Below are 14,625 nucleotides of genomic sequence, written 5' to 3'. Positions count from 1 at the left end.
CTGGGCCTGTATACTGTATGCAAGTGTTCTATCACTGAGCTATATACTCAGTCTCCAAAGATGATTTTCTTAAGGTACAAGTGCATATTTATTTATTTATTTATTTGTTTATTTATTTATTTATTTTGGTCTTTTTGCTGGAACTAAAGGCATGTGCCACCGCGCCTAGCTAAAATATTTATTTTTATTTTATGTGTTTGAGTGCATTGCCCCCTCCCCCCCTTAAATTTATTTTTATTTTCCATGCATGAGTATTTTGCCTACATATATTTAAAATGTGTACCACATGTGTGCAGTGCCCACAAAGGCCAGAAGAGGGGGTCAAATCCTCTGGAACTGAAGTTACGAACCATTGCTAGCGCCATGTAGGTGCTGGGAACCAGACCTGGGTCTTCTGCAAGAGTAGCCAGTGCTCTTAACCATGGAGCCCACCATCTTCCTCTTAAGGATGAAGAACAGTTGATACTTACAGACTGTATGGATGCTCAATAGACTTGACACAGCATTCTGAGCTAGGAGGATCAGAACAGGATGTCCTGAGGTAACTCACTCTGCAGTATATAAAACAGTTAAATTTAGGGGTCAAAGCTATCATTTTGTGTTTACTTTTGTGGTCTCTTGGGCAAGTTGCATCTGTAAAGTGGGGTAAAGAATAGTGTCTACTACTCAGGATTGTTGTGAAGATTGGATAACAGGATACATCAACAAAATAGCAATGTACAAAATTCTGAGTCCTCATTCTGCTTGAGAAACATTAAAAAACCAACTAGAAACTGGGCAAGATAACTTTATACAGACTTTGAAAAAGAGTAGGAACAAGAGTATACCCAGGAACTTTCAAAGATACTCCAAACAGCACATAGGACATTGGTAAAAGGAGCAAGGCCAGCATTTGAAACCTGAATGAACCCTTAAGGAAATCAGGATGCAACCAGCATCTAAGAATTCACCTATGAAATACTCCCCGCTGACCAAGACAGCATCTGTAATCTGCTGATACAGAAGGAAGACTGGGAGGGGAGAATGCAGCACTCCATTGCAGGCGAGTTCCTGTTGTGAGACAGAATTGATTCCAGGAACCAGAGAAGGGAGGCAAAGAGAGTCTAGACAAAACCTATCAGTCAGGCCAGTCCGTTTCATATTCTGTGTCTCTACCCAGCATCCTACCTCTCTTTATTTAATGCTCAATGCCCTTTTAGCAGTCCAGCTTGGCCCCACTTTGCTCTCTTTTCTTTTTCCTTTTTGTCTTTAGTATTTTTTCTTCCCCAAGAAGCATAGTCTAGGCTAGTTTACAGGGTCTCTGTTGGGAGGGGGTCTGAATGTGATCAAAATACATTGACTTCAATAGGCATTGTATGACACAGGTGCACTTAATACATGCAGGCAATACACTCATACACATAAAAAATGGATAATTTTTTTTTTACTTTCCTGTATTTTTAAATTTTTTAATTGGATTTTTGTATATTTCATACATAAAATCATCTTTATACCCTCTTCCCCCTTCCCCTTTGGCACCAACCCATAGTGCCCCCCGCCAATGGAGTTCATACATTCTGTCATTTGTTTTAAGGCCTATTATGTAAAATTAGTGTTCCAATGCAAGTTCATCTACTGGGATTAGGTCAGCCTATCTAGAGTCTCTCCCTTCAAGATCAGCCCTTCCTCACCCAGCAGTAATCAGTTGCCAATATTTCTTCTACTAAGATTGTGGCTTGCTGTTCATTTCCACAGTTCTATGATGGGTTTTGTCTCCCTAAGTTTTCATGGGTCTTGTGGATGCTGATACCATTGCTGTAGGTTTGTATGAGAAAGCTCCCAGGCACCTGTAGGACCATTTTTGTATGGTCATGCACCTCCTCCCTGGCTCTTACAATCTTTTCACCCCCTCTTCTACAGTGGCCCCTGAGCCCTGGGTGGGTGAAAGGATTTGATGCTTGGATCCACAAATGAGGGAGAACATGCGTCTTTTGTTTTTCTGAGTCTGTGTTACTTCACTTAATATAAGAGTTTCTAGATTCATCCATTTACCTGCAAATTTCATTATTTCTTCTTTCTTTACTGCTGAGTAGAACTCCATTGTGTAAATGTACCACATTTTCCTTAACCACTCTACAGTTGAGGGGTACTTATGTTGCTTCCATCTCTTAGCTATTGTGAAAAGAGCAGCAATAAACATCTATGTATAAGTATCTCTGCAATAGGATAAGTCCTTTAGGTTTATGCCAAGGAGTGGTATAACTGGGTCATATGGTAGGTTCTTTTAAGACTTCTCCACACTGCTTTCTATAGGGGTTGTATGTGTTTGCAATCCCACTAGCAGTGAATGAGCACTCCCCTTTCTCCACATCTGGTATCATTTGTTCTCTTGATCTTGGCCAGTCTGACTGAGGTAAGGTGAAATCTTAAGGTGGTTTTAATTTGCATTTCCCTAATTACTAATAATGTTGAACACTTTCTAAGATGTTTCTTAGCCATCTTTATTTCTTCCTTTAAGAACTCTGTTTAGGCTGGGCGTGGTGGTGCGCACACACACACACACACACACACACACACACACACATTCGTGTGTGTGTGAAATTTTCAGTAGGCTTGTGAAATAATATATTTTCCTTTTGTTTGACAAATACTAAATATTATTGATCTCTCTTTTCACTTGCTTTCCCTGTATAGTTCTTCCTTACCAGTTAAAATTACCCCCATTTCACTAGTTCCCCTTGGATAACCCTGAGTCCTACTACCCTGTTCTTTTTAGCTCTTTCTTCCCCATTTCCTCTCCCTATGGTTCCTTTCTGTTTTCCTGACTCCTGCGGTAACATCAGAATCCACTCCCATTTAAGTCTCTACCCATCCAACTTTTTGTCCTCATTTTTTTTTTGGCTTTTTGAGACAGGGTCTCCCTGTAGCCCCAGCTGTCCTGGATTCACTATGTAGACCAGGCTGGCCTTGAACTCACAGTGATCTGCCTGCCTCTGCCTCCCAAGTGCTGGGACTACAGGTGTGCGCCACCATTCCTGGCCGTTGCTTCTTTTTCTGTACAGAAGCTTTTTAGGTTTATGAGGTACCATTTGTTAATTGTTGACCTTAATTCCTGGGCAACTGGTGTCCCATTTAGAAAGTCCTTTCCTATAGCTATACCTTGTAGGTTACTGCCAGTGTTTTCTTCTAATAGCTTCAGAGTTTCAAGTTTCATATTGAGGTCTTTCATCCATTTGGAGTTGACTTTTGTGCAAAGTGAAAGATAAGGATCTAGTTTCATTCGTCTACAGGTGGAGATCCAGTTTTACCAGCACCATTTTTTGATGCTGTCTTTCCTCCATTGTGTGTTCTTGGCACCTTTGTCAAATATCAGGTGGCTGAAATTGCATGTACTCAGGTTTGGGTCTTCAATGATGTTTCATTGATCTTATTTTTGTGTCTACCATGCTGTTTTTATGACTATAGCTCTGTAGTATAGTTTGAGATCTGGTATAGTAATCCCCCCAGCGTTGCTCTTTGTGCTCAGGGTTGCTTTGGTTATCTGGGGTCTTTTCTGCTTCCATATGAATGTAAGGATTTTTTTTTTCTAAGTCTGTGAAGTATCAAGATTGCATTGAATCTATGTATTGTTTTTGGTAGGATGGTCATTTTCACAATATTAATTCTTCCAATCCATGAGCATGGGAGGTCCTTCCATCTTCTGATGTCTTCCTCAGTCTCTTTCTTTAAAGATTTAAAATTTGCATTGTAGAGATCTTTAATGTCTTTGGTCAGGTTTATTCCATTTTTTTTTTTCAGCTATTGTGTATGGGAGTGTTTCCCTGTACTCTTTCTACAATTGCTTGCTATTGGTATATAGAAAGGCTACTGATTTTTGTAGATTTTGTAACCTGCCACTTTACTGAAAGTGCTGATCAGTTCTAGGAATTTTCTGGTGGAATTTTTGGGATCTCTTAGGTATAGTATCATATCAACTGCAAAAATGGATAATTTGACCTCTTCCTTTCCAATTCATACTCCTTTAATTTCCTTCTCTTACTGCTCTAGCAAGAGTTTCAAGCACTATACTGAAAAGGAGTGGAGATAGTGGACATCCTTGTCTGGTTCCTGATTTTACTGTGAATGCTTCCAGTTTTTTTTTTTTTTTCCATTTAGAATGATGTTGGCTGTGGGTTTGTCGTATATATAATGTGGGTATGTTTCCTCCAGTCTAATTCCCTTTTAGAACTTTTATCATGAATGCATGCTGAATTTTGTTGAAAGCCTTTTCTGCATCTGTTGAGATGTCTTTGAATCCATTTGTATGATTTATGACACTTATTGACTTGCATATATTGAACCATCCCTGCATCTCTAGAATAAAGCCTACTTGATCATGGTGAATGATCTTTCTGATATGCGTCTGTATGCAGTTTGCAAGTATTTTGTTGAGAATTTCTGCATCTGTGTTCATTAAGGATATGGGGTATATAGTTTTCTTTCTGGTTGTGTCTTTACCTGGTTTTGGTATTAGAGTGATGCTGGCTTCCTAGAAGGACTTTGGGAGCTTTCCCTCTGTTTCTGTCATTTTGAATAATTTAAGTAGTATTGGTTGGAGGTCTTCTTTAAATGTCTGGTAGAATTCGGCTGTAAATCCATCTGGGCCTGGGTTTTTTTTAGTCTGGAGGTTTTGTATTACTGTTTCTATTTTCTTATATGCTATGGGTCTATTTAAAGTGTCGATCTCTTCTTGGTTTAACTTTAATTCCCATGATTTTAGATATCTATCCATACCTTTTAGCTTTTCAGATTTAATAGAGTGTAGGTTATTTATTGATTATTTATTTATTTATTTATTTATTTATTTATTTATTTATTTTGATCTTTTTGAGACAGGGTCTCCCTGTAGCCCCAGCTGACTTGGAACTCACTATGTAGACCAGGCTGACCTTGAACTCACAGAGATCCACTTGCCTCTGCCTCCTGAGTACTGGGACTACAGGTGTGTGCCACCACGCCCAGCTAGAGTATAGGTTTTTAAAGTATTCCCTTATAATGATCTGGATCTTTTTGGTGTCTGTTATGATGTTTCCCCTCTCATCTCTGATATTGTTGATTTGGATTTGCTCTTTCTTTCTTTTGGTTAACTCGGCTAAGGGTCTAACTATCTTATTTAGCTTTTCAAACAACCGGCTCTTAGGTTCATTGATTCTTTGTATTGTTTTTTGTTGTTGTTGTTGTTTGTTTGTTTCTATTTAATTAATTTTTGCTCTGATTTTTGTTATTTCTTCTCCTCTGCTGGGTTTGGTTTCATTTGTTCTTGCCTTTCCAGAGGCTTGAGTTGCAATGTTAAGTCATTTATTTGTATTCTTTCTGATATTTTAATGTAGGCACTTAAAGCTATAAAGTTCCCTCTTAAGACTGCTTTTAAAGTGTCCCAGAGGTTTTGTTGTGTTGTATTGTCCTTTTCGTTTAATTCCAGGAATACTTTTATTTCTTTCTTAATTACAAAATACTTTTAAAAAAAGAATTTTAGGTACCAAGTGTGGTAGCATGCGCCTTTAATCCCAGCCCTCAGGAGGCAGAGGCAGGTAGATCTCTGTGAGATCGAGACCACTCTGGTTCATATCATGACTTCCAGATGGGCTGTGACTTGGAAGACCCTGTCAAAAAAAAAAGAATTAAAAAAAATTTAAAATCTTATCAGGCGAGATAGTATGCTTTTAGTTCTAGCACTCTAGCTCTTGAGAGGCAGAGGCAGGGGGATCTCAGTTCCAGGCCAGCCAGGGCTGCTCAAAAAGAAAAGATTTTTAAAACTTTGACCAAGGATTCCTACTCTTACTTACCCCAAGATCACAGTTTGATTGTGTTGTAGAATGCTGGTACCTTCAGCACCTGTCATTGGCTTACAGCAAAAAATAAGACATTCCCTCTAGTGTACAGGAGATAATCATGAAACCAGGAGCAACAGGGAGACAAATTTTGACCTTGAGACTTGCAGAGCTGTATTTTTGTAGTTATTTTCTATTAGGCTTTATAAATGAAAACGGAAAAAACAAAAATACTCATTGATTTTTTTTTTAATTTAATTTTATATGTACAAGTGTTTTGCCTGCATGTATAGTTCACCCATTTCATGCAGTGCTCCCAGAGGCCAGGAGAGGGCAGTGGATCCTCTGGAACTGGAGTCAGGGATAGTTGTTAGCCGCCATGTGGGTGCTAGGAACCAAACCCAGGTCTTCTGCAAGGGCAGCTAGAGCTCTTAACAACTAAGCCATCTCTCTAGTCCATCACTGATATTTTAAAAACATAGCCCCAAATCCTGGTAGAGCACATACAGGTAGCAACCACTGGGGCATGTCCTTTTGTAAGTCTCAGGCAGCAAGATAGCCTGGCTTGGCTGGGCTGGAGATGACTCACTTTTAAGAACTTGCATAGCATAATAGCAACATTAGGAATTATGCATTTTCTGGGGTTTATAGAAACTGTTTTGATAATCTTAACTATGATTCCATATTTCCATTCAAAGGACACGTGTGTTTCAGCAACTTGGAGTACCTTGCCCTTTCCTTTGCTTGGGCTGGCCATTTGCACCATGATGCCCTGTTGCTCAAGTTTTAAACTGTTAAAGACACAAACTAGTCACATTTGTCTTTTGTTTGCAAATAATTTTTTGGCCAGAAGTATTCTAAAGTGTCGACACTCTGACTTAGTTTCTGTGAGGGACTTTAGGTGCTTCAGCATCCCAGCTCCCACTGTGTCTGCTCTGCAAGTGAAGGAAGCAGCCTGACATCTTGGGTACTGTCAGTGGTGCTGGAAGTAAGAGGGAGCACTCAGGGTCTAGGGGTAGGTGGGTTAGGACCAAGCACAGCTAGACTACAAGCAGGGAGACCAGGCCTTTTGACCTTAAGGAGATCCTGAATCACATTGGGTGGCTGCTCTCAGCCCCACCCCTGCCCTCTGAGCCTGCTTTTCTTCTTTACCTTCTCATTACCAAGGCAGCTGTGACTTTCTGTTGGGGCAGCCTAGGCAGCTATACATTCTTCATGAGGATGTTTGAAGAGAGAAGAGCTGTTATTTGAAAACACCTGTGAGTGAGTATGTGGCCTGACTCCCAAAACCTCAAGGGCTGCTCCTGATGCTGCTTTCCAAGATGTCAGCAGTGGTCTTGGGGTTGAATTTTGAACTTAGACTTGACAAAGGAAGCCTGATGACATGTGATCTCTTATTCACTGGCATGTGCCCTGTGTCTAGGGCAGTGCCTGATGCACTTGAGGGTGGGAGGTAGAACAAAGAAAAGGGAAAGGAAAGGGGGGCGGAGAGGGAGACGGACAGAAACACACAAATATACACACATACATAATTTAAAAAAATACTGGGGGGCTGGAGGGATGGCTCAGCGGTTAAGAGCACTGACTGCTCTTGTAGAGGACCAAGGTTTGGTTCCCAGTACCAACATAGTTGTTATGAATTGTCCTTAACTCCAGTTCCAGGGGAATTCCGAAGCCCTCTTCTGACCTCCATGGCATTGCACGACACAGGTGCACTCACATACATGCAGGCAATACACTCATATACATAAAATAAAAATAATAAAATATTAAAATAAATAAAATAATAAAAAAAATAATGGGGCTGGAGGGATGACTCAGTGGTTAAGAGCACTAACTGCTCTTGCAGAGGACCCAGGTTCAATTCCCAGCACCCACAATGGTGGCTAACAACCATCTGTAACTCCAGGTCCAGGGGATCTGATGCCCTCTTCTGACCTCCTCAGGCATTGCGTGACATGGTGCACCTACCTACATGTGAGCATTATACTCATACACATAAAATAAAAATAATAAATAAAAAAGAAAATATTAAAAAAATACAACCCTAAAAATAATCTGATTCTCTCCCCTCATTATGAAACAATTATGTTTAATGTGAAATATTTAAGTAATGCATAAGTTTGAAAAGTTAGAATGTATAAACATTACTACATTAGGGCCTTCTGATGTCTTTTGTTTTTCCTACATAAATCCTTAAAAAACTGGAATCAGGTCAGTGGTAGTGTGCCTAGTGTGCTTGAGACCCTGGGCTCCCTCTCCACATAGAAGAAAGAAAGAGAGTGAGGGAAAGAGGGAGGGAAGAGGATAGAGAGTGTTTCTCCAAATTTTTTTTCTCCCCCTTCTTAGAGGACACTCAGGTGCCCACTGAGGCTCCAGGGCTCACAGACCAACATAAGGCATTTCTACTTGGGTTTTGCATGCTTTACATGACATTTGGGTGGAGGTGACTTAAAAGAGACAGCTTTTCATAACCCACGTGGCATTCAAACCCGTTCACAGCTTTCCTGGAGTTCCAATATAGCAGCCATGCTAACTCTTCATCTCTCAGTGGCTAGGCTAACTCTCCTTCCCAGTGTGCATTCACAGCTGTCCTTAGCCCTGCCCCTTAATGCGCTCAACTCCTCCTGCAAAGCACGGAAGGAGGTGGGGCCAGGACTTATCAGTGGAACATCAAATCACAGAGGGACTGGGGAGAGAGATGGGGGTGTGGATCATAACAAAATACCACACACCTTATTTTATGAGGTGCTTTATAAATTTACAACTATAAACAGCTGTCCACGTTCTTAAGTAGGCTTTAGAGCAAGTGAGATGGCTCAGCAGATAAAGGCTCCCAAACCTGATGATCTGAATTTGAGTCCTGGAACCGATATGGTAGGAGAGAATCAACTCCTGCAAGTTGTCTTCTGACTTCCACACACATGACTAAATAAATAAACAGGAAAAAAAAAAGAACTCTGCTTAGTGGCTCCACAGTATTCCATGAATGGATTTAAATAGTATTGTGCTTTTTTTGCTTTTTTTGTTTTGTTTTAGGTCTTTTTGAGACAGGGTCTCCCTGTAACTCCAGCAGGCCTGGAGTTCACTATGTAGATCAGGCTGGCCTTGAACTCACAGAGGTCTGCCTGCCTCTGCCTCCTTCCTGAGTTCTGGGATTAAAGGCATGCACCACCACGTCTGGCTAAACCGTAGTGTTTTTAGACTTAAAATCAGAATCAGTAAACTCTATTGCCATCCCATACCTGGCCTTTCCATCGTTGAGCTGCTGTGGCCACTTCGTGCTGGCGAACTAGAGTTGTTTCCTGGCTGCTGTGCTAGTGGGCTCATGGCATACTTCTCTTGCTTTCAGAAGTAACTGGAGAGGCCCGTCCTTACCATGGGAAGGAGGCTGTGGACCCCAGGCGGACCAGAGGAGGCAACCCCACACACTTCCACACAGTGAACGTGGCTCAGCCTGTGCGCTTCAGCAGTAAGTTGCAGACCTGCCTTGAAGGCAATGCCTTCTAACGTGTTTGTTAGGCCACCTTGCATGTTTGTTAGCCCACCTCGTGACCTGACTCCGCCCTGGCTCTCTCCAGGCTGCTGCTGAGAGATTGGTTTACCAAAGCAGCCTTTGAAGATGTTGGGGGTGGGCAGGAATGAGGCAGCATGTTAGCCTGCCTAAGATCTAGTTCCCAAGTGGTGAATGAGACTTGTACCCAGGGAGGCTCAGGAACCAGGCTGCATGTTTTCACATGGTGCTGCCTTTGGAGGTAGATAGCGCCGACTGGCCCCAAGGCAAATCCCATAATAAAAATTAGTAAATGAATAACCCATGGCATTAAACTTCTAAAGGAGCATAACAAGGTTGAAGAAGAGTGACTAGAATAAAACACAGTTGAAAATACCTTGAATAGATATACTGAGGTGATGACACTCTTAGGTACAAGAACAGCCAGATTTGGGGGCAGGAGAACTGACACTTAATATGCCTGCTGCAAGGCATCAGGGTCTGTTTCTTATGTTAACACTCAGCCCACAGCCTCAGCTTGGAGAGTGCCTCAGAGGCACCTTTCAAACCTGGCCTGTGTGCAACCTCTCCCCATGTAGACAGGAGAGGAAACAGTGGGCTTGCTGGCAGTAGAGGCTAGAACAGCCAGACCTGGGGAATTTACTCTGCCCACTCCCTACAGGGCCTCATAATGAGACTGGAAATTATGCTGCCTTGTTAACCAGACTTAATAAGAGAGTGAAATCTGCATTAGAGAAATTATTTCAGCAGCTATTACTGACTACTAAGAAAACTGAAGAACCATGTGGAAATGAGTGTGCTCTCTGCATGTGCTTGCACTAAAGGCTGAATTTGTATTTTAGAGAGATGAGCATTGGTACAGAGTGGGTGATCTTAGGGCCAGGAGCATTTTACCGTAAGCCTCAGATTCCATTTCTCTAGGGTGATTCTGAGGAGTTTCTATTGCTGATACAGCACATATGTTTTATACAGTTTATATTTCAAAAGCCTTTGAAATCATGATCCTAATTTGGGGGACAATGCCCCTTCCGCCCTTCATGTTTCCTAGGGAAGTGCCCAACAGGGTGGCACCACTATGAAGGCACAGCCAGCTGCTACCGGGTCTACCTTAATGGGGAGAACTACTGGGATGCTGCACAGACCTGCCAGCGTGTGAACGGCTCCCTTGCCACCTTCTCCACTGACCAGGAGCTGCGCTTTGTCCTGGCCCAGGAATGGGACCAGCCAGAGCGGAGCTTTGGCTGGAAAGACCAGCGCAAGTGAGTCCTGGAGTTTGGAGTCTGCTCATTGCTGAACTCACGAGCACTTGCGGAAGGAAAATCCCCCTTCACTAGAAGCAGGCAGAGATCCAGGAATTTAGTGTGGGCCAAGATGGAGTTGGGGGCTTGTGAAGGGCCAAGGATGGCAGGGCCCTGTTGCTGCTCTGCTGAATCCTGGGCTAGCCCCTTCAGTTGGTCCCCCTATGGATACAACTATACTTGGTAGATGCAGCCAGATTATGCCAGCTCGAATCCCAAGGTGCTGCTCAGTGTGAGGCACTGGGCCTGGTAAGAGGGGTGCACAGGTGGGTAGAAGTTCTTTCTGAAAAAGTGAGCCCTGCCAGCTCTACTTGGTATTTTCTTGTGAGCCTTGTCAGGCTTCTCAAAAACCTCGGGCTCTCGGGTACATGTACATGTAACCACTGACAGGTTCACTGGGCATGTACCCAGATTCCAGCCCAGGCAGTCTGCCCAGCACCTGCCACCTGAACCCCAGGTTCCGTTCATCAAGAGGAAGCAGGAAAGTGGCAGCCAACGGAAGGCTCAGCATTTGGAGGGCTTTTGTTTAGGGAACAAGCTCTCAATGTGCCACCTAGAGGCTGCACCATGCTGCCCTATTCATGCTGTAGGGGTGGAAGTTGGCAGCCAGTTGTCTCCCCTTCTCTTGAAGAAAGCACAATTCTGTAGGGTCCAAAAGATGGCTAATGTTCCTGCCAGTCACCTGCTGCCTTTCCATGATGGCACAGCTGCCACTCTGCCAGGGGAGCATGATGACCCAAGGCAAGCAGCCAGAGGGCCATTTTAAGATAAACTGCAGTTATGTCCCTTTTGATGCTAGCAAACTGGAAAAACAAGCTGTTGCTCCTGCAGTTGCAGTGTCAGAAAAATTGATCTTCTTTCACAGATCACTCCAAGGAAACACCTAGAAGTTCGGTGGAAAAGCAGAGGGCATTTGCTTGCGGGGATACCTTGGTTCCCTGGTGTCCACATGAATACACAACTCGGGCTGCTCATGGAAGTCATGTACACTCAGTGCAGTCTAGGGCAGAGTGGCCAGGGCTTTTCATTCTCCTGTGGCAGTAGGTCTCCTGGAAGGCATCTCCAGGACTGAGATTGGAAAGCTGAGGCAAAGTGAGAGGGCACAAACTTGACAGGTACTTATAACATTCAGTCAGGTCCACGTGCAGAGTGTCTCAGTGTTTGGTGGCATGGACTTCATGCTACAGGCAGACCTAAGGTGGGCTGGCTATAAACAGAAGGCTGTGAATATGACAGAGTATGTTCACAGGTTTCTGTTTCTTTGGCATATACTGTTCTGTGATTTTTAACATATTCAGAATTATGTTCCCAGGGTTTTATGTCTAAGGTCATCCTGGCTTTGAATGTAAAAGTTTTATGGGATCTGTTAACAAGAACAGGCATGGAAGGAGTTAACAGAGGTAAAACTTTCTAACCTGTGAGTTTATTGTTTAGAACTTTAATGCATTTCATTAAAATTGAACATAAAACTTAAATAACTTATGTTTTAGAAGTTGGTTTTTTAGAGGCAGTATAACCATTAAAACACATACATAGGGCTGAAGGTATAGCTCAGTGGTAAGAACTTACCTGGCATACATGAATAAAACACTGGATGTAGTGGCACACACCTGTAATTCTAGCTGCTCAGGAGGCTGAGCCAGTAGGTCACAAGATAAAGCTAGGCTGAACAACTTAAGGAGAGGTGTTCTAGTTTGCCTTCAGTTGCTGTGACAAAACACTGACCAGTACCAACTTGGAAAGGAAAGGGTTTATTCTGCTTATGTCTCCCAGGTCACAATTCATCAGGGAGCCCAAGGCAGGAACCTGGAGGCAGAAGGTGGAGCACAGGCCATGGAGGAATGCTTCTTATTGGCTTGTTCCCCTGGCCCCTGCTAAACCTACTTTCCTATACAACATAGGCCCACCTGCCCAGGGGTGGCACCACCCACAGTGGGCTGGACCCTCCCACATCACTCAGTAGTCTAGAAGATGTCCCACAGACATGGCCACAGGCCAGTCCAATGGCGGCAGTTCACCAGTTGAGGCTTCCTCTACCTAGATGTGTCAAGTTGACAACTAAAGCTGTCCAGCACAAGAGGGAAAGAGGAGGGAGGGAAAGAGAAAGGGAGGGAGGAGGGAACAAGGAAGGAAGGGAGGCAAGGAGGGAGGGAGGGAGATATAGCTCAGTAGTAGAGTACTTGTCTTGCATACTTGAGCCCTTGGGACCAAAAAAGATAAATAAATGTCTCTAATGCTACTAAATAAATAAATATATGCATACATAGTCATCAGTGACTACTTCTGTCCTCATGCTGGGGTTTCACTTTCTGTCTTCTGCAGGCTGTGGGTTGGCTATCAATATGTCATCACTGGCCGGAACCGTTCCTTAGAAGGTCGCTGGGAAGTAGCATTCAAAGGTAAATATTTGTGGTTGTTGAGTTTGAAATGGGGAACAATTCTATCTCAGGATATTGCTGGAGTCTCCCTTCCTGTCTCCTCCCACGCAGTAGTGCCTGACTCGTAAGGCCACCTGGGACAAGACACATGAAACTGAAGAATAGTTACAGGGAGGATACTCTGGGCTAGAGTACTGCCCAGTAGTCAGGCCCTGTGTGGTTCTGGGACCTTCTCTGGAGCCACAGGTGCCTCTAGTACTTGGCAGTCCTCAGAGTCTATGGTTGATGGTCCTGTCACCACCAGGACCCCTTGAGGACTGTATGTGACAATCTGCTGAAGGTCTGTATGTCTGGCTTCACCCTTAGTCTTCCCCCACAGGCTCCTCAGAAGTGTTCCTGCCCCCAGATCCCATCTTCGCCTCTGCCATGTCTGAGAATGACAATGTGTTCTGCGCCCAGCTCCAGTGCTTCCACTTCCCCACCCTAAGGCACCATGACCTCCACAGCTGGCACGCCGAGAGCTGCTACGAAAAATCTTCATTTCTCTGTAAAAGAAGTGAGTCTGCTGGGGTCAGCCTCTAGTGGGCTCTGTCCTTGGTGCTCTGAGGTAGATCCACCCAGCTGGCATCTAGCTCTGTTGCCTGGGCAGCTGTGGGTATCCCTGATTCCCTGGTTCTCTTTCCTGGGATAGAGAACATAATTCCTACCTTATCTGCTAGTGTTAAGAGAGTAAGAGTGGTAATCTAAGGACTTTCCAATCCTGTGACACCTCTGGCACATCTGAGGGCCTTAGTCATTTTACAGTCAGGGTGTCCTTCTCTTTGCTCCCCTTGCCTTATCTGGATGACTTCTCTTTCCCGGTCTGTGTCGTGTCCAAATTCTTTCCTAACCTCTGGCAACACACCCAAATACACCCTACCAAGGTGACTACACTTGTAGTGTAGACATGCCTTGAAAGGGTAAAACTCTCTTCTACCTAGTCCTCTCTGAAGGGGAGGAGTAAGGTCAGCTTTGATAGCTGCTGTTGTATGTTTCAGGTCAGGTGTAATCTCAGCTCTGTCCATGTGGACTATTTCCTCCCCTGCTAGCAGTGTCCTAGACCAAAATTGCACATATCTGAGCCTGGCTCTGGTCTGTTTTCTGACCCTTGTTCTCTATTAGTTTCTGTCACTAATAGTGTTTGTGAGTTTTGTTGAGTTTGAAATGGGGAACCATTCTATCTCAGGATATTGCTGGAGTTTGCTCTCTATTAGCTTGTGTCACTGCCACACTGCCACCGTACAGCAACTCAGTCTAGACCTTGATGTTTAGAATTTTAGAATATCTTCCTCTCCTTTGGCCACGTTGCCACTTCCAGACCTTTTTGTCTTCTACATGAATTTTTGGATTTTTTTTTTTTTTGGTCTTTTTGAGACAGGGTCTTCCCTGTAGCCCCAGCTGTCCTGAAACTCACTATGTAGAACATGTTGGCCTTGATCTCACAGAGATCTGACTGCTTCTGCCTCCATAGTGTTGGAATTAAAGAGGTATGTCACCACACCCAGTAGGAGGTTGTTCTTTTTAAATTGTTTTTTGTAATTTTTGTTTTATAGGTATGAGTGTATTATCTACATGTATATAAGAACACCATGCTGTGATGTGCCCCC

The 14,625-nt window shown here is 43.5% G+C and overlaps 1 protein-coding gene across 1 annotated transcript in view; it reads left to right on the top strand.

The window, feature by feature from the left end:
* Dgcr2 (DiGeorge syndrome critical region gene 2) overlaps positions 1 to 14,625 on the top strand; it is a 92,179-nt gene that overhangs the window by 51,780 nt on the left and 25,774 nt on the right. The window contains exons 3-6 of the mRNA XM_008842994.1: positions 9,142 to 9,261; positions 10,352 to 10,562; positions 12,924 to 13,000; positions 13,359 to 13,535. Of these exons, the coding sequence (XP_008841216.1) occupies positions 9,142 to 9,261; positions 10,352 to 10,562; positions 12,924 to 13,000; positions 13,359 to 13,535 (585 nt within the window). The remainder of the gene's footprint in view (positions 1 to 9,141; positions 9,262 to 10,351; positions 10,563 to 12,923; positions 13,001 to 13,358; positions 13,536 to 14,625) is intronic.

Source organism: Nannospalax galili, unplaced genomic scaffold (genome assembly GCF_000622305.1).
Source record: "Nannospalax galili isolate Female #2095 unplaced genomic scaffold, S.galili_v1.0 scaffold820, whole genome shotgun sequence".
In the NCBI taxonomy this organism is placed as follows: domain Eukaryota; kingdom Metazoa; phylum Chordata; class Mammalia; order Rodentia; family Spalacidae; genus Nannospalax; species Nannospalax galili.
This window is presented reverse-complemented; position numbering and strand designations above follow the sequence as displayed.